At 41.2% G+C, this 18,853-nt stretch overlaps 3 protein-coding genes and 1 long non-coding RNA gene across 4 annotated transcripts in view; 2 read left to right on the forward strand and 2 right to left on the reverse strand.

Moving 5' to 3' along the window:
• OLAH (oleoyl-ACP hydrolase) overlaps positions 1–6,161 on the forward strand; it is a 13,512-nt gene extending 7,351 nt beyond the window's left edge. The window contains exons 2-7 of the mRNA XM_023920271.2: positions 731–862; positions 2,464–2,602; positions 3,193–3,292; positions 4,300–4,469; positions 5,376–5,458; positions 5,694–6,161. Of these exons, the coding sequence (XP_023776039.1) occupies positions 733–862; positions 2,464–2,602; positions 3,193–3,292; positions 4,300–4,469; positions 5,376–5,458; positions 5,694–5,827 (756 nt within the window). The 5' untranslated portion in view covers positions 731–732 and the 3' untranslated portion in view covers positions 5,828–6,161. The remainder of the gene's footprint in view (positions 1–730; positions 863–2,463; positions 2,603–3,192; positions 3,293–4,299; positions 4,470–5,375; positions 5,459–5,693) is intronic.
• Positions 694–4,409, reverse strand: LOC147655911 (uncharacterized). The gene is made up of 2 exons (XR_015278312.1): positions 4,337–4,409; positions 694–901 (listed from the first exon to the last, which is right to left on the reverse strand). It is a non-coding gene; the product is annotated as an uncharacterized LOC147655911 (long non-coding RNA).
• A 20-nt stretch (positions 6,162–6,181) lies between the features above and the next one.
• Positions 6,182–18,711, reverse strand: ACBD7 (acyl-CoA binding domain containing 7). Its single transcript, XM_086858810.1, has 5 exons — positions 18,379–18,711; positions 17,353–17,810; positions 6,730–6,847; positions 6,565–6,627; positions 6,182–6,477 (listed from the first exon to the last, which is right to left on the reverse strand). The coding sequence occupies exons 2-5, from the start codon at positions 17,362–17,364 to the stop codon at positions 6,404–6,406; spliced, it is 267 nt and encodes an 88-aa protein (XP_086714936.1). The 5' UTR covers positions 17,365–17,810; positions 18,379–18,711; the 3' UTR covers positions 6,182–6,403.
• Positions 9,616–12,751, forward strand: LOC147655912 (uncharacterized). Its single transcript, XM_086858750.1, has one exon. It carries the CDS (start codon positions 9,978–9,980, stop codon positions 12,435–12,437), a length of 2,460 nt encoding a protein of 819 aa, XP_086714876.1. The 5' UTR covers positions 9,616–9,977; the 3' UTR covers positions 12,438–12,751.
• Positions 18,712–18,853: the final 142 nt, after the last annotated feature.

An 18,853-nucleotide genomic window follows, 5' to 3' on the forward strand; every position in this document is an offset into this window, starting at 1 on the left:
AGATAATATAACAGAAGAGCTTAGAAATGCTCAGTGGCACCCTGAGAGGTACACTCTTCACTCTATTTACTGTGCTACCTCATGTGCATCAAATAAATTTGTATAGGTTGGATTAAAACAAAAAAGGGGATTCATTCTTCATGCATCAGATAGTGGAGCTGTGCAACTCATTGCAAGAGGATGTAATGAATGCCACCTATTCAAGGGAAGATTGGAAAAATACATGAAAGAGTTATTCATAGATGTTATATATATAAAGAAACTACATCCTACTGTTCCTTTGACATCTATTTTACCACTCTTATAGAGAGAACATTGAACTAGGTGGTCCTTATGTTTCCTAGGTTCTTCAGATGGATCTTTTATTTTTGTGTATATTCTGAAAACCTATGGTTTTAAATGGTCTTCCTGAAAACCCTTAACAATTTATTTTGCTACTTGTAATGTTTGTTGTAGTCAGTGACTGAACAAATATTAACTAAGGGTATTGCCCAATACTATTTTACCATCATTTATAAAAGCAGAACTGGTTTACAGTGTTGCAGGAAGATTCTCTTATATCTAGGAGACACAAGCAGTTGTGTTGTAGCACAAGCAGTTTTGATGACAGAGACTATTGCACCCTGTTGTTTCAATTTACACTTAATTCACTCTAATTTTCCTGAAGAGTCTTATTCTAGAATGATGTGTTACTTTCTTGTTTTTTTGGTTTTATTTTGTTTTTTTTAAGAAATGGAAAGGCTGGTTTCTTGTGTACAAAAAAGGCCAGATGCTCTGTGTAGGCTGATTTGCTTTCCGTGGTCTGGAGGTGGAACTTCACAACTTGCTCAATGGGGCAAACTCTTCAATGACTCAATTGAAGGTTAGTAATTTTTGTAGTTGCAGTAGAAGTTAAGCAATTCTGAAATACACAATAGCCAAATTTTTTAAATTGAATATAATAGTCTTGAGAGTACCACAATCTTTATCCAATGCATCTTTTCCAGAAAGGAAGGAACGAGCATTCATTAGGAACTAGCATTTCCACTAGGGTACATTTTCTGTACCACCTTGAATCAAATTATATTTGACAAGGTGAAAAAATTATATCCACAGAGCTACATTTCACAAGAGTATAGTATGCTTGATTGCTTCAGAAACTATTGGTATGATTCAGAAACAGAAATACACTGTATATTGTTGATAAGCCAGTCTTCAGCAAGGTTAACAGTGAAGATATGAGAACTGTTTTTAATTTTGAGAGGCTGCAGAGTATTTCTTACCAGTGTTTGCACTTTTTGTATCAAAACTGAAATTTAATCTATGAATTTTATAACAGAGAAATGACATTTAGTTACACTATGAAATAATTCTCATTGCTCACAAGATATATCAGCACTAAAAAGATCTGTTGCTTGACCTATTTGAAGAGGAACCAAGGCCATTTTCCAGACCTTCCACAAAGAAAAATATAATTTCATATTCATTAGTATTGCCATTACAGTTTTACCAGTCCTCTAAATGCACGTATACTTTCTGGTAAGTAGTTGCACATTGAATTTTCCTTGAAATTAGGGGGAAAAAACAAAAAAGAAGAACGAAAATGCTTTTGTCCACTGGAACTGCTTCCAAGAAAGTGACTGAGGAAATGGCCTAGGACCAGGTGCATTAATAAAGTCAGGGCACAGCATGTTCTTTCAGAGATGGTTTCTGCAGAAAGTATAGAAGACGCAAACTTTTCTGTACTTGGTATTAGGTTGTGGCTTAATCTATCTCTTCTAAAATACTTTGTGTCTGACCTATTACTTCTACATAACTGGCAGTATGCAAGATGTCAAGGAGATTTGAAAAAAATAAACATTTTTTTTTCTGATTTATTCATTCCTTACTTTCACTAAGCAGTGAGAGGAAACCCCTAAACTTTGAAAGGGAAATAGTAAAAGGATGTAAAATTTCCTTCTCTGTAAATATAATTAACTATAAATATCCACTTCACACTATGATTCCACATTTTCCAACGTGCAGTGTTGAAGAGCTGACAAAGAAGAAAACAGGGATTGTACAATTTTAATATTGTTTCACTTAGTAATGCTTCCCTTGAAAAAATTTTACACAACCCTCGAACTCACTAATATTGTAATTAATGAATTTGTGGTTGTTATTAAAACTTATAACAATAAAGTTGCTTTCAAACCTCAGCTGAAATCAAGATCGTGTGGATTCTTACCCAAGGCATTTATCAATCAAATCAGCTGGAGGGGCAATATTTGAGACTAAAGGACAGGTGGAAACCTAATCTCTTGCAGGATTAAATAACAGTAGCAGCAATAGCAAGCAAGTGCACAGTATCAACTGTAAGAAGGATTAATTAGAATAGTATGTATATTCTGCAGAATAACTAAAAACTTTAATTAAAACTATTTTACTGTATTTGTTTGAAATAACTGTAATTCTTTTCCCTCTCTTCCTTCACCTCTTCTGCAGTGTTCTGTATAAGGCTTCCTGGAAGACACACTCACCTTGAGAAGCCTTTTGCAAAAGACATGGCAAGCATAGTTACTGAAGTTACAAGTGCTTTGTTAAAAGAATTGAAAGAAAAACCATTTGCATTTTTTGGTCACAGGTAAAAAAAATACACATTTTTAGATACCCTGGAGAAGGAGCTTCTGTTTCTGAGCTGTAGGAATAGAGAGTTACTTGTTTTTATTTGCAAAATAAAAATAAAATTTTCCTTTATATGCTTCTGCAAGGATCTTCTGTCAAGTCATCCTAAAACATGCAGTTGCTCTCAAAGACTCTGGTTATTTATTTATTTATGCCTTCAGGCACAACATCTGAACACATGTTTCTAATCAATTATAATTGCATTTATTGTTAATATTTGTGTCAGTGCTTGATCTATATGAATGCAGGCAGTGAACCATTCATGAAACACAGATTTTAAAGACTGCTGAGTCTCAAGTATTCAAAATAACTGTTCTTACTGAAAATTAAGGAGGCTGTTAAGAGAAAGAGAGACTATGAAAAAGTCTTATTTGCAAAATTAGACCGTGTAGGAATATACTTCATGTCAACTAATATTATCTGCATGTCATATATGGTTTCAGCAACTGTTCAAGATAGCCAGTTAGCACTAAAATTAAAATTATGTTTATGTTTTCCAGGTTTTATGTGCATTTTTATTTACTTTGCTTTAATGCTTCTTCACTGCAGTTTTGGAACTTACACAAGTTTTGCTGTTGCACTTCATTTGAAAGAAAAGTACGGATTGGAGCCAGTCCATCTTTTCATGTCAGCAGCACATGCCCCAAATGTAAGCTACAGAATCATTAACATTATGAAAAAGAATCATAAATTAGCTATGAAGAATAAAAATAATACTTTTCAGTATGGTATGCAGAGTAGTTTTAATACAAAATAAACATTTCTTCTGAATCTATGGAGTGAAAAGTGTTCTGAGGTACATGCAGAATACATAATATTCACTGCTGCTAACCTTAGCCTTGCAAGAGCAATCTCCTTAAACTAATGATTGAGCTAATTAGTGTTTGAATTAACTAATTCTTAAACGAAATGTTTTTGAATATTGTGTTATTTAGTATGGCCATTGGCTTAAAACTCTAAAGTAATCAAACCAAAATACTAAGTGGTCCTCCTTACTGTGTAATGTGTGAAATAACTGTCTGGACCTAGTCTTTCATAAACCTGCTGTATCAGCCTCAATACATTTGTCCAATTTTTCTTCTCTCTCCTCATTCTTTGTAGCATTTTTAATCAGTTTTTTCCTGAGGTTCTGCTAGTCTTTCTCAGAAAAACAGTAGTGAAGTAGCATTTTTCCAATCCTGTCCTCAGTCAGCATTTTCTATTTCTGTTCTTTGGTTTCTAAGGCTTCTTAGCAGTCCTGAGTATGAGTGATTCATAGAAGTAATTGTTATTCCTGCAAATTTCCATAATCAGTTGGTCTCTTCAGTCCTACATTAGCCAGGTTTATGTCCAGTGCTAGGTTTTTCTTTTTCTTAGATTATGTTACTAGTTTTATTCCAATAGTAAGAGTCAAGCTTGAACAAAATCATATTAACAGTTATTTGTCTGTATAAGTTTCAGAAGTAGAGTGTACTTGGCTCACTCATAATTTGTCACTTCATTAAGCACAAGCAACTAACCCTTTCCATCAAGTGTACTCTGGGAACATTAAACGAATCAGCCATTGTATTCTGGAGATGGAAAATTATTGTATTTTTTTCTAAAATAATTTTAATGAAAAGATTACTTGAAGTATATTATATAAAACCACTGATCTGTTTTGTTTGGTACTGATAGTCTGCAGTACATCTTGCCCTCAAAAGCATGGTCATACCTGAAGGAAATGATGAACTTCTTGCATGTATGGAGATTCTAGGAGGAAATTATGACCTTCCACATGACGAAGACACTAGGAAAAATATGGCTCTTCATTTCAGAGAAGACATTAAAATTTTTAAGACATTTTCGTAAGTTTTAAAACTTTGTACTACTTTTGTATTTTACATTTTTACTTCTGTCTGATCATGTTAGGTTTTTGATTTTCTTTCTTAGTAACTTGTTCTCATTTCTGTTATAAAAAGAAAAAGAAACAATAAACAGTTTTTTTCCTTTGTGTTCTTTTCTATATGTTTTCTAGTATTTAAGCCCTAGATGAAACACTGTGTACTGCAGCAACCACAACTGTTACTACAGTAGTGAACCTGTCGTGGCAGAATTACAGTTCTACCTAGGATCCAAAGTTAGCAGCTACTAAAAAGGAATATATGTCTTTCATTGTTTTCTGAGGTTAAGAATCTCAGCTCATCATGCTTCAGGAACACTGCATTCAGCCTCCAGATCCAAGGTCTTCTAGCCTAACCAGAAGAAAAGAATCCCTGTGTTCTGGGAACCCAGACAGCAACCAGCTTCTTGTATCCTAACTGCTGTTCCCACTGGATGTTACACAACAGCTCATGTAGCTGAGTGGTTAAGGCTTCTTACCTTGGCAAAAACAAGAATACACTTGGATGTAGGACCCATTTTGGTCTTAGGAGCCCGACACTGAAAGATGCTGAAGTGCTAGAACTTGTATATAAATAGGTAACATCATTATTTATTGTAGGTGACAATTTTTATTGCAGGTTGAAGCTCTTTTTTTCCCTTAACTATCAGGTCATTCTTTCTTTACTATTTTAGATCTAATTGCAGTAGGGCAAAGAGCTGAGAAACTTCAAGAAGCAATATTTTCTCCTCCTGATGTCCTGTATAATCTAATTCCTGAAATTTATTACATTTTGTGAAAGAAAAAAAACAAAACCTTTTTTGTATATGGAAGCAAATTCCAAATATAGGTATCTTATGGAATGTTTTATGACTACTTTTTATGTTCACAGATTTCAGAAGGCAGAAATGATCCCTTTCTCCTGTGATATTACCTACTTTTCTGGATCTGATGATAAAGTATATGATGCACAAGGTACTTTGCTTAAATGGTTTTCCTCTTATGCATTTTCTTGTTATAGTGCACCTGTTAATTAAGAGTTTTTAGAGTATCTCCTTCTTAAAGGAAACAAATCAACAGAGCAGTTTCAATGTATGAACCAAAAAGTTGATATGAATTTAAAATAATTATTAAATAATAAATTTGAAATAGTTATACAAAATGGTCACAATAATTGACATTTCTCTGATACTTTAAATATCTTTGTTAGGTTGGCGAGAGCTAACGAGTGGAGATACTGCCTTTTATGAGCTTCCTGGAGATCACTTTTATCTGCTGAAACCATCTAATGAAAGTTTCTTGATAAAACACATCACAAGATGCATAGAAAATGCTGGTTTATGAGTATTTACCTCAATTTTAAATGTGTAAAATTAGTCCACATCAATTTTTAATAAGTCACTTCTTTCTCTACATTGCATGCACTTATGCCTAGAAGTTGTTCCTCCTCTGTAATCCTTTATAAGGGGGAGTTTTCCTGATTTTTTTGAAAACAAACATTGGCTTTGGGTCTTAAAAAAGGTTTCATCTTTTCCTTCTTCTCTTGCACATGTACAACCTCTTCGCTTTATTGCATAACCTTGTTTGCAAAAAAATTACATCTATGTTATTTTACTGTTAGACTTTCTGTTTGTCTGCTCCTGTCAGAATGCTAAATATAATTTAATACCCACACAAATTCACAATTCTCACAGAGAGTTTAATTTATTCAGTTCAAATTTATTTAGATTAATATACAAGCTAAAAATGCATTATATATGTAAATACTCTTTACAGTCAAACAGCTTATGCTTAAAATATATTAGTGTCAGACTACACAATAAAGAGTTAGTACTGCATTTTTCTCAACAGAGTTAGTTCATTAGCTGAACAGTTAATTATTAGTGGGAATTACTTAATCTAGATTAAGATTAAGTAACTCTAGATCCCATATTTTTCTACCATTGCTCTTGCTTTAGAGATATAGGCGCTCATGGCATCCTCCTTTGACAAACCTGCAAAGGAAAGTAGGAGTCATTATCTTTCCTCATTTGTCATCCTATAAACTTGACTACAGGATGTAAATTCAATTGGTGTAACACCTTTTTTCAGGTTCCATGCCTCCCATTTGGCTTTGCCTTTCAAATCTAGCATTCCTGGACATTCTGTCAAAAAAAATGCATAGCTTTGGTTATCATGAGATTTACATAACATTAGCTTGATTTTATCAATATATGTGAGTAAATGTGAAGTATATATGGTAATACCAATATTAATATCTCCAACAGTAGCCTGTTTGTAGAATCCATAGAGTTCCTTCAGTTCTTCATCAGTTGGTCTTGTTTTCAATTTTTTTACATCTTCTGCAGCACCATCAAAGTCAGCCTGATGAAAGAACAAAAAGTGTTCTCCTCTCAATGGGTGTATTTAAAACATGAGTTATAAGACACAATCTAATATCATTAGATATTCTCAATGACTCACTTGGGTTTAGCCATCAGACAAGGCTTTTTCCATGGAAGAAGCTTCAAAATGTATACATTTGTATAAAGGGATCTAGGCTTGTACGGCTGATAGGGGCAAGCAGCCTCCACAATTTATGTAGCATATGTGTCTTTGACAGTCACACTACAGGGATGATGCCATTCACTGAACTTTACACCCCACAGTGATCTCTGAATTTTTTTGACCCTGCCTGCACTGTGTTGGCTCAAGTGGTGGAGCTCAAATCCCCCTCTGAATGGTACTGCCCAATTCACCCTCCATTTCCACTGCTCTGCTGACAGGGAAATAGGTGACCAACAGCTGGCACAGAGGTATCTCACGGAGATGAGTTACTGCCAGGACCACCTTCCACAGACAGCTCTGAAACACAGGAGAGCACCAGAGTAAAGTATAAATTTACTCCTTTCATCACTGTAAATCTCACATCAACCTGAGGTTATAGCCGTTCTCGCTATAAATCAGGTCTCAGGCTAAGGTTTGGAGTTCTGTTCCATGCCAACAACATTTCAGAGAGAGATAGACTTTGTATAGTGACTACAGACCCATCAGGTCACTGCACTACTCTAATGCAGAATGATACAAGCGCTTTAACATGCTATATGCTGGTTTCAACTATTATTTTAGCTTTTGAGTTGGATCTGCATTTGCAGAACTGCAGTATATCCTGCACTCATATTTAATATGTACAAAACCAGCTGTATTGGTTTTGCATGGCCTGTTTTTTGGTAGTGGAGGGACTACAAGTGTAGCTTCCATAAAAAGCTGCCAGAATCTTCCACCATGTCCAGCAGAGCCAATTCCTGGTGGCTCCAAAGATGGATGTGCTGCTGGCCAAGGCTGGGCCGATTAGAAATGGTGGTGATGCCGCAGTGGTAACAGATTTAAGAAGGAAGATAAAATAAGTGTTTGTGCAGTTGTAACTATGGCCAGAGCAGAGCCAGAATGTAAGAGGAACAGCCCTGCAGACACCCAGGTCAGTGCAGAAAAAGAGGCAGGAGGCACTCCAGGTGCCATAGCTGAGATTCCCCTGCAGGCTGTGTGCAGCCCATGGTGCAGCAGCTGTGCCTCTGCAGTCCATGGAGGGCCTGGGGGATGCAGGGATCCACCCACAGCCCATGGAGGAGCCCCACACCAGAGCACGTGGATGCCTGGGAGGAGGCTGTGATCCTGTGGGAGACCCATGGAGAGAGGGGCCCTGCTCTCAGGCTGGAGCAGCCTGTCCTTGAAGGACTGCACCCGTGGAGGAGTGACCCACGCTGCAGCAGTCGGGGGAGGACTGTTCCCCACGGGATGGACTCACCTTGCAGCAGGTCACAGGGAGCTGTAGCTCATGAGATGAGCTCACATTGGAGAGGTTCACAGAGAACTGTCTCTGTGTCACCCCACGGTGCAGCAGGGGAATGACTCCTCTCCCAGAGCAGCGGGAGAAGCCACGGGTGAGGAACTGACCATAACCCCCATTCCCTGTCCCCCTGCACTGCTGGGGTGGGGCTAGAGCTGGAAGTAGGGAGGGGTGAGTGGAACATGTTTATAAGGGCTTATTTTACTTCTCATTTTGTCCTTGCTGGTATTTGATGAGTGATTGTTCCTGGTCCTTAACTCATGAACCCTTTGTTAAATTTTCTCTCCTCTGTCCAGCTGCAGATGAGAGTGAGTGGCTTTGGTGGGTGCCTAGCATCTGGCCAGCATCAACCTACTACACCAGCTTAAAAGTTTGTATGAAAGTCAGCAATGATTTCAGCATGAGTGCTGCAGCTCTGTTTAAATCACTGATATCCTGGCATTACCTCAGAAGTTCGCATTGTGCTTCTTCATACCACCTTTCCCTTCAGTTACAGGAAATATTAATAATTAGATTTTATTTTTTTTTAATAAGAAAACCTAATGCATGTTTGTCCCCTTAATTGATGCCTTTCTCCTTGGCAAGTAACTTTGCTGGGTGGACCAGGTGATGGAAATAATCAAATATGAATGAGAGCTAGATTCACTACAGCATTCTGTATTTAAACAGAGAGAAAGTACAAGAGAAAGGTTATTTCTGATTTTAAATTTAAGAAGGAAAAATGAGTAGCAATTTAATTAGAGAATGATGTTCAAGCAATGTTTCCTCTCAAAAAGGCCCCTCCTGGTGTGATAAATGGAATTGATTCATGCTAACTAAATTGTAACTATTTGGAAAGTTATTAACCAAGGGAATTAGTGTTACAAAGCAGATGTACCCCTTTACAGATGTTACGTGTTAAAATTAAGGTACAGGATGTAGTTTTGAGATAAGTGATGTCCCAAGACGAAATCAACCTTGAGATGGATAAAGCTGGAACGACTTTAGGCATAGAGCCTGAAAATTATTAAATGTAAGACTAATTAGTGGACTTACATAACACAACGCTTAATATGCACATGCAACCTGTGAGGCCATCCAGAGGACAGCAAGGATGAGTGTAAGCCTTCCTCAAAAGACCACCAAAAGAAGACTGAAGACCCCCAATTCTAGGGTGCTGGGGCTCCATTATGACCCATTGGTGTGCTCTTTGCTTGGGTCATGTCTCTGGTTGCCCAGGGCTATTATGAGTCCCAGGGCTGAGGTAGAGATGGAGGGCGGGGCTGGTCTGGCCGGGATGCACTCTGTCACGTGTGACATCACAGGACCTGTGTCACAATGGGTGCAGCTAGCAACATTAGGAGCAGGTGATGCTGGCCCAGTACAGCCTCGGCGAGCGGCGAGTGTGCACGCAGACGGGAGGCTGTGCTGAACGTCGAAGGAGACCGACGGCACAAACGCGAGTACCCGGGCAGCCGGGTCTCAGCGGGCATCCAGAGGCCAGGCTCTGGCAGGAGCACCTTTGCCAGGTTGCGGTGCTGCTGCCGGGCCAGCAGCTCAGGCTTTGCAGCCTGCCAGCTGCCCGGCCTCCTCTTGCCTGCTTTCAGATCCCCGGGGGCTCCTGTCCCCATTTCCCTTATCAGGACCCCCTTCCCATCCCCACTCGAGCCCTGCAAAGCACCTTAGGCCATGCTGGCCACAGCATTTCTCCTCTGGCTTGCGCAAGGCCTCATCCAGTACCCGCAGCAGGCCGGGGACGGGCTGGATGAGGCCGCACGGGAGCGCATGCAGCAGCGTGCTGAGTATCTGAACCAGCAGATGGCTCAGCTGCTTGAGGAGCTGGAGCAGAAGGACCTGGAGCAGAGTCGTGGCACCTGGGGAGCCCTGCTGGTCTGGCAGTTCTGGGCTCTAACTGGAATCGTGGTCCTTCTCGTGGCACTGTGGTTTGGACTCGGGAAAATCAGACGGAACCCCAACACCAGTGGCGTCAAAGAGAGGTCCAGCAGCAACTTGGTGGAGGAAGAAGAAGTCGAAGGAGAAGAAGGAGGAGAAGAAGAAGAAGGAGACAACATTGTTGCAGAGAAAGAAATAGAAAGCACCAATGTGGAAGAAGGCACTATGGATGGAAATGAAGAAGGCAGCAACATTGATGCAAAGGCAGAAGGCAGTGCTGGAAATGAGGCAGAAGAAGGCAATGAGGATGCAACAGAAGGAGTAAACCAGGGTGAGAAGTTTGAGGAAGCCAATGCAGCTGGAAATGAGGAAGAAGATGAAGAAGAAGGCAGAGGCAACACAGCTGCAGAGAGAGAAATCAAAAGCAACAACGCAAATGTGGAAGAAAATACAATGGATGGAAATGAAGAAGGCAACAATGTTGATGCAAAGACAGAAAGCAGTGCTGGAAATGAAGCAAAAGACGGCAATGATGATGCAAAAGAAGGAGTAAACCACGGTGAGAATTTTGAGGAAGTCCACACTGCTGGAAATGAAGAGGAAGAAAAAGAAGAAGAAAAAGAGGAAGAAGAAGAAGAAAAAGAAGAAGGACACAACATTGTTGCAAAGAAAGAAATCGAAAGCAATGATGCAAATGTGGAAGAAGACAATAAGGATGTAAATGAAGAAGGCAGCAACATTGATGTAAAGGCAAAAAGCAGTGCTGGAAATGAAGCAAAAGAAGCCAATGATGATGCAAAAGAAGGACTAAACCACGGTGAGAATTTTGAGGAAGCCCACGCTGCTGGAAATGAAGAGGAAGAAAAAGAAGAAAAAGGAGGACACAACATTGTTGCAAAGGAAGAAATCAAAAGCAATGATGCAAATGTGGAAGAAGACAATAAGGATGGAAATGAAGAAGGCAACAATGTTGATGCAAAGACAGAAAGCAGTGCTGGAAATGAAGCACAAAAAGGCAATGATGGTGCAAAGGAAGAAGCAAACCGTGGTTCAAAGGAGGGCGAGGAAGCCTATGCTGCCAGACTTGAAGAAGACAAACAGGATGCAAAGAGAGAAGACGATGACCAAAATATCAAGCGGAACCTTCGAAGGCCTTTAGAGGAACGCATAGAGTTGCATGTAGTGGACCTGGACAAAGGTTGCTCGCTGGTAATGGAGCTGATGGACAAACTGACAGACATCTTTGGACAAGACTTTTCCAACTGTTTCTACCCAGTGCCACAACAAGCCATTGGAGTGGGCAGCGCCTTTGAAGGCTGGAGTCCCCATGCACAAGATGTGTACCGTGTGCTTGTACCCCTGAGTCCCCCTCCAGGACACGCCTTCCACCTGGAGCTGGACACCGCAGGGATGCTCCAGAGGAACTTCTGTGTCCGTGTGGAGCTGCTGTGCACCTGCAGAGGGGAGCAGCTGCAGGAGGACATGCTGTGCTTCCTCCACCACTCCGAGGAGGAGCTGAGAAGGAAGCAGGACCCCAGCCTCCTGCAGACCCTGTGCACTGGCTCCTATCTAGACGTGGAGAAAACTGTCCAGTGGTTCTACCGATTCCTGAGAGCAGCCCGGCTGTTTTTGCCTCCGTCCTGCCACTGGCATTTAATGTTGCAGCCCTGCAGCCGCTCCTGTAAATTTCAGCTCAGCAGAGACACAGAAAGCTTCACGGTGGAGGTGATCTTTGGGGTGCGGCAAGGAGACACAGATATCTTTGTGGGCAGCCAGCCTACAGAAGTAGGCACGCCAAGCACAACGTGGCACGAGACTTATGCCGTGGCAGAGGCAAAATTCTTCAGGTACATTTCCGGGCAGGCTCCCCAGGACAGCTGGCACTGCAAGTGCCTTCAGTTCCTCAGCTGCTTCCCGATGGGCGGAGGTTTTTCCAGCTACGCCTTGAAGACTGTGGTGATGCATCTCCTGAGCACCGTACCCCCAACACGCTGGGGCAGGAGGGACTTCCGTCAGCGACTGATGGATATCCTGAAGTACCTGCGGTGCTCGCTGGAGACAAAGCAACTTCACCACTTTGTCGTGGGCAATGAGAAGTTTCCCAAGGAGATCAAATTGCCCTCCAGCTTGCAGCTGGCTCAACCCCCCAACCTCTTTCAGCCCCTGGCAAGTAGCCCAGATGCCCACACGAAGGCCGTGCAGGAGTACATCCGCCTGCTGCATCGGATCAAACAAGTGCTGATCTACGGCCATTGAAAGGGATTTTCCTGAACAGAGCTGTGCTTGTGGGGCCTCTTGGCAGACCCTGTAGATATTAACCTCCCATAGTTAGTGCATTTTTACAGTACATGTTAACACCCCATAGTTAGTGCATTTACTACACATATTACAGCCCCGTAATTAGTGCTTTTACTATATGTGTTAGGACCCTCTAGTTAGTGAAATTACCAGATAGATTGCGACACTTTAGGTGGCGCTTTTCCTGTAGATAGTAATGCCCCTTAGTTAGTGAATTCAGCATTCCAGACCCTTCTTTGTTATAGTTTCAATAAACGCATCTATTCCTTAAATGGACTGTGCAAGCTCTTCTTGAATTCCAACAGACCTAGAATACCCCAGTCAGTTTCATATGTGAGGTGGGGTGAGAAGCCCTCCCCCTACCCCAGTCAGTTTTGCTTATGCCTTAATCATACTCAATCACTGCCAAATTACATATATAAATTGTATTTTTTGCTAAATTGTATTCTTTTACTAAATTGTATTCTTTTATACCAAATTACTATTCAATTTACTAAATTGTATTAATTTTTAATTAAACTGCTTTTAACTCAATAGATCTAGTTGTCAAAATTCTAATTTCATTTATAATACTGGAATCATGAAACTACATATTCATTAATGTAAGGACACACCAGCTGGTGGCTTTATTAAGGCAGGAACAGCAGGCAAAATAGGGTAAGGACAGGTAGCTGAGTGCATTGCCGCTTCCTGCACAGAAACTTGGCCACTCTACCACCAAATGGATCACCTCTGCCTCCTGAGATGGAATTCACTTTTTATTTTGGTCTAGAAATTTAATTTGGCTAATGAGATTCATCAGATACAAACTTCTGAGGAATTTCTAATTTTTGCAAATTTTTAATTGCTATATGAAATCCACAAAGGGAAAGCACAAATCTTCTAAAACAAAAGTGCTCACCACAGGAGGATATACATCTGTCACAGCAGTGTTGCAACAAGGAGCAGCAGGCAGAGAGGTGCATTTAAAAGGAATGTTTTAAAAAAAGTCGTGATGTGTGATTAAAAGGGTATTCTAGCTCCCTACAAAGCAGCAATTAAGTCTTGAATGTTCTTTAAACTGCAGCTGTAAATTCACAGAACATTAGATGGGAAGGATTCATGATGACAATACACATCTCTAGGTCTGCCAGTTCATAGCACCCTTCAAGTGAAATGAAAGGAAAAGACAAAAATCCTGCAGCAATGCAGATGTTTTTTAACAAATAATCTTCCAACCCAATGAGAACCTCAGTGTTGGCATAATTGACAAGCAGGTGTTTCTGGGAGATTCCCACCAAGGCCTTCCTGAACCAAATCCCCAGTCATAGATGGAGGAGTACAGAGAAGAATTGGTGTGCTAAAATTGATACTGTTTTAAGTTTGAGAAATGCTGCTGTTCTATTTTGAATATAACAATCCTTCTGAGAATTAGGCAGATTCCATGTGTCATTTGTCTTCTTAAAGATCTCACACTTGTTCATTCAATAAAGTATATGATTTGGCAGTTTCTGCACCAAATTCTAGATTAAATTACTTCCAAATTATATTCTTAAATCTAAAACTTTATATACTGAAACATATGATTACTTATGTAGTTTGTTCCTGTTTTAATAAAAATAATTCTCAATGTTACCAAACTGTTACTGTTTCACTTGTGCTCACCTCCGGATAGAGGCAAGGACATGGGGATTGCAGAGGAACTCACATGCTCTGAATTTACATCCCAGCCTACGCCTGAGTCACTCCAGCCGTGCCACGCTGCTGCAGTGTTCCAGGCACTGCAGCATTAGGATATGAGGGAGTTTTGTACTAAGGTAGCAAGACAAGTCTAATTACACAAAAACTCCTGTGCACTAACAGTACTTTTAATAGATGTACAGCATTTATAATGGAGAAGCATTTAATGAGGGGAAACAAAATCAGCAATGCTAACTACCTTACCAAGGAATTAAAAATAGTGGTCCAAAGAAACTGGAACTGTACACATTTGATGCTTCTCAAAGCAAAGCATTTAAAGTCACACTACCGGTACAGATGTAGAAAAGGGATGGACATTTACTTACAAAAATAAATGTGATGACCTACTGCTCAAGGTTTTTTTATAGGTTTGATTTTATTAAAATAAGTATTTAATTATTAATCCAAATATCAGAAATGTGACATTCTTGACTACACCTATGACTGACTCCTCCAGACATTTCTTAATATTATCCACACACATGCAAACAAAAGCAGGATTCGTGCTGTTAACTCTAAGATTTGAAATTGGTATCACTAATAAACCATACCTAGGTTGCCACATTGTTTAAAGTTTAAGATACTACTGCAAGTGAGCGTCTGCCAGCACGAATGTACAAGGACCGTTCAATCTGTGGAAATCTTTCACATCTCTAGAACTGTTTTCTGATCTAAACTTCTGTCTTAGTTCTGTCTGGGGTATAGTTAATATTCTCCCTAGTATCTGGTACAGTGCAGTGTTTTGGATGCAGGATGAGAACAATGATGGTAGCACCCTGATGTTTTGGTTGTTGCCGAGTAGTGCTTGCACTGAGCCAGGGTCTCATGCTCTGAAAGTGAGAAGCTGCACAACCTGGGACACAGAGCTGGGACACACCTAGGACAGCTGAACAAACTGGCCAAAGGGATATTCCAAACCATAGAACTGATGTTCTATGCCCAGTGTAGAAACTGGGAGGAGCTGGCCGAGAGGGACTGATTGCTGCTCAGGGATGGGCTCGGCCTTGGTCAGTGGGTAGTGAGCAATCATATTGTGCATCACTTACTTCTCCTGGGTCTAATTGCACATGCTCTCTCTCTCTCTCTTTCTCTCATTACTACTATCACAGTATTATATTCAATTTTTAAACAATTACTAAACTATTCTTATCTCAGCCCATGAGTTTTTGCTTCCTCCCCCTTCTCCCAGCCACCAGTTCTCCTCCTGATCCCACTGCAGGTGAAGGGGGTGTGTGAGCAAGTGACTGCCTGGTACTTATTTGCTGGGTGGTGTTAAACCATAACAGCTTCACAGTAAGAATGAACCAGAAGCCCTGTTCAATTGTACAATTTGTTTTTTTTACAAACAGTAAAAAAATAAGGAAATAATTAAGTTAATAACCTTATCTTTCTATTTTATTCTATTTGCATCTATAGGCAAATATCAAAAAATAGTTAAAAAAATTTGCAAATGCTTATCTTACACAGCAAGAAACATACAGAAATTAAATCTAAATACTAAACTTTTCTTTCTTTATCCCCCTTTAGCCAATCATTCTGCACAGACTGTTGCTTAGGATTTGCCTGCTTATACAACAAGCTTATGAGCAGCCTGTAAAAATATAATTTTATTTTAATCATGTGCCGATAAAATTCCCTTTAACTTCTCAAATAAAAAGCATAAAAAAATATACAGACATAAGCCTGAAAGATAAAAGCACAAATTATCAGACTATTATCAAACACTGCATTTTTGCAAAGTAAAAAGCTTGAATGAATTCTTCATTTACAGCAGAATATTTTACCAGTTTGCAAAACTCATAAATGTTACAGCCTCACTAATGAGAATATAATTTTATTCATTTGTCCTCATTCCAATACAGCTAGATTCAATAAATTTATGGATATGATTGGTAACTGTCAACCAAACCAATGTGAACAGACAAGCTCAACAATGTCTAATGCAGAATATGTGCGGTATCTTAAATTTCAACCACTGACTTTTATGTGAAAGTGTAACTGTAAATAGCTATGGAACAGCATATCACACCACATTCAGCTCTTTCTTATGATTTATGGCTCAATTGCCACAAGATTATTGCTTAATCATCAGGCTAATAAATTCATTTTCTAGAGTGAATTCAAGACAGAATAAAACAAACCATAATTTCAGCGATTATTAATTAAGCAAAGATGGTGTTATGTTTGGGATTTGGCAATTTTGACCCACTGAAGAAAGAGATTTCTTCTTAGCTCTAATACAGCACAATGAAACCTCTGTGCTATTCAACATAATTGCAGCTCAGAAGAAAATTGCTAAGCTGCTGGCAGTGCTCTCCCTGCATCTAGGTCAGAGCATTGTGTTGCTCACTCTTTGCAAAATACACACTAAGCTGAGACAGACATAATGAGACAGGGATAGAAGAGCTTGCAAATCTTGAAGTGAAAGGGATAATAGGAAAGCCTACAGAAGAAAAACAGCTTAATCCATCAGGGCATGGCCAAGACAAGGGAAGTATTCATAGTTTCCCACAAAGATAGGAGGCTAAAAGCCAGCAATAATTTCCTCAACAGCAATTTAAAGCTAAAATTAGAGAGAACATAAAAGGAAGCTCTCTTTTTAGCCAGAAGGTAAGAAAGTAGAAGCTCTCCTACCAAAACACAAGGCTACCAAAATGTAGCAGTCCAAAGATGCATACATCCTAAAAAATACACACAACTTCCTTAAAAATTATTTACACTTCCCAAATGCACATATAACACTGTCTCAGTGCTAGAAGTTTTCCTCCTCTTTAATAGCTCCAAGCAACCATCTAGATCCTAAAAATGCAAGTATGTACCTCTCTTTCCATGTCTAACTCAGTCCTAGCAAACTCAGATGCACATCTGAAGAAATATAATCCATGTATGCTCTGAACAGGTAAGGCTCCAAAATATTACATGACCTATGAAATAGTTCCAATTAACGAGCATGCTTCTCACCCTCCACTTCTGAAAAGCAATGCAGTTATTTAACCTCCAGGGGTTTAAGCAGATTTCCCTTGCCGCAAGGTAACCTTGATTTTGCAATAAAAATCCTCATGCTGAAGAAATACCACGGTCTCCAGCACGGCGTTACACAGACGCACAGTGCATCCCCTCTCGTCTCTGTCTCACCAGATGCAGAAGTGAGTACCTGAAGAGTCATGATGCTGCGAGGATGCTCAGGGAACGGCCTCGCTCCTTCTCCGGCGGGGGCGCGGCGCGTCTGCCAGCGGGCTCCGGTGGCGCTGGGATGGGCGCTGCCCGTGAGCTCGGCTGGGCAGCGGAGCAGCGCCGGCAGCGCACACGGACTCGCAGGGCCGGGACAACTGAGCGGCGACAAGCGCCGGGAGCGGGCGGTGGCGGCAGGGAGCACTGAGCCCCCAGTGGTTTCCGCTGAAAGCCTGAGCTCCAGCCATACCACTGAGGATTAGGGCGCCAGGTTGAGAGCAGTGGTACAGAAAGGTCCCCAGGCCGTTTTTGTGACAAAGGAATTTCTTGAGTGATTTGAATTGCAGCCAGCCCAGTTAGTGGGTACTGTTCCCTCTGCAGCAGTCTCTGCCCATGTCCTTGTCCAGCCAACCTGGGACCTCGCACCCTTCAGATGCAGCTCTGAAAAACATGTGGGCAATCCCCAGGATACCTCACACAAGCGGCTACACACAAAATACCCTGCGAATGCCTGTTTTAAATTTCATCTACTAAGTACAGAATAAAAAGAATATTAAATTAATTGATAAACTACCCTACAAGTGTAACCACTGAAGAAAAAAAAAATCATCCCTCTTGTATCAATGAATTATTTATATTCATGCCTCTATACATTTGTGTACATTGTTCCCTAAGCATAGTTTAATCTTTCTGCATTTTTTTACCTCCTAACTTCCATAAAACCATGTCAGAAAAGCAATTGCACGGGAAACAAGTCCAGGTTAAATTAAATCAGGAATTAACGAGGAAAAAATCCAAGTAAATTTAAGTAAGTAGGAGATTTAAAAAAATCTGAAAACATCTCTGAAGCACCGGTGCCCTGGTGAAGAAGCTCTGCTTTTTCAGGGCCAAGAGGCTGTGCTTAACCGTGCTGTGCACTACGGTGAATGTGAAAAGGAACGTGGTAGCAAAGATTTGTCATAGGCTGAGGGCGGATTGCGGGAAACACTGAATGGAACCAGTCTTTTACCTGTCACCTTGGTCACATAACGCGGTATCCGTGCACAGCACGGCGCATCTGCACTGCAGCGAGGGACACCCCTGTGCCTGTGAAGTCCCTATGAAGCACCTGGTGACCTGGCCCTGGCTGCGTTAGCTGACACACCGCTCAGCTGGTCTGCCAACGCCAGTGCTGAGCCCACTGTGAGGGCCGCCAGGGGCAGGCCCCGGCACCAGCGCTGGGACGCTGCTTTCTACTGACGCTGCGGCCGCTGCGCGATGCGGCCTTGAGCGCAGCCCGGGCACCGCCTGCCGAGCCGCCACAGCGGGACCCGCCCGGCCGGCGCACCGCTCTCCCATCCCCGCTCCCGACCGCGCCGCTCCCGCTCGGCCCGCTCCGGACACCGCACCGCCGCGGGGAGACCCACCCCGCCGGGGGGCCGGGGGCAGCAGGGCCGGAGGCGGAGCGCGCCCGGGGGTGGAGCGAGCCTGAGGGCGGAGCGAGG

The sequence above is a fragment of the Cyanistes caeruleus genome, chromosome 1, assembly GCF_971803275.1.
Source record: "Cyanistes caeruleus chromosome 1, bCyaCae1.hap1.1, whole genome shotgun sequence".
Lineage (NCBI taxonomy): Eukaryota > Metazoa > Chordata > Aves > Passeriformes > Paridae > Cyanistes > Cyanistes caeruleus.

What these genes read in the sequence shown, in the direction of transcription:
- LOC147655912 (XM_086858750.1), top strand. Translation starts at nt 9,978, where the DNA reads ATGCTGGCCACAGCATTTCTCCTCTGGCTTGCGCAAGGCCTCATCCAG.
- ACBD7 (XM_086858810.1), bottom strand. An exon ending in TGTTGGAGATATTAATATTG is followed by an intron (nt 6,628 to 6,729) that starts GTATTACCATAT and finishes TTTTTTTGACAG; the next exon opens with AATGTCCAGGAATGCTAGAT. An exon ending in GGCATGGAACCTGAAAAAAG is followed by an intron (nt 6,478 to 6,564) that starts GTGTTACACCAA and finishes TTTCCTTTGCAG; the next exon opens with GTTTGTCAAAGGAGGATGCC.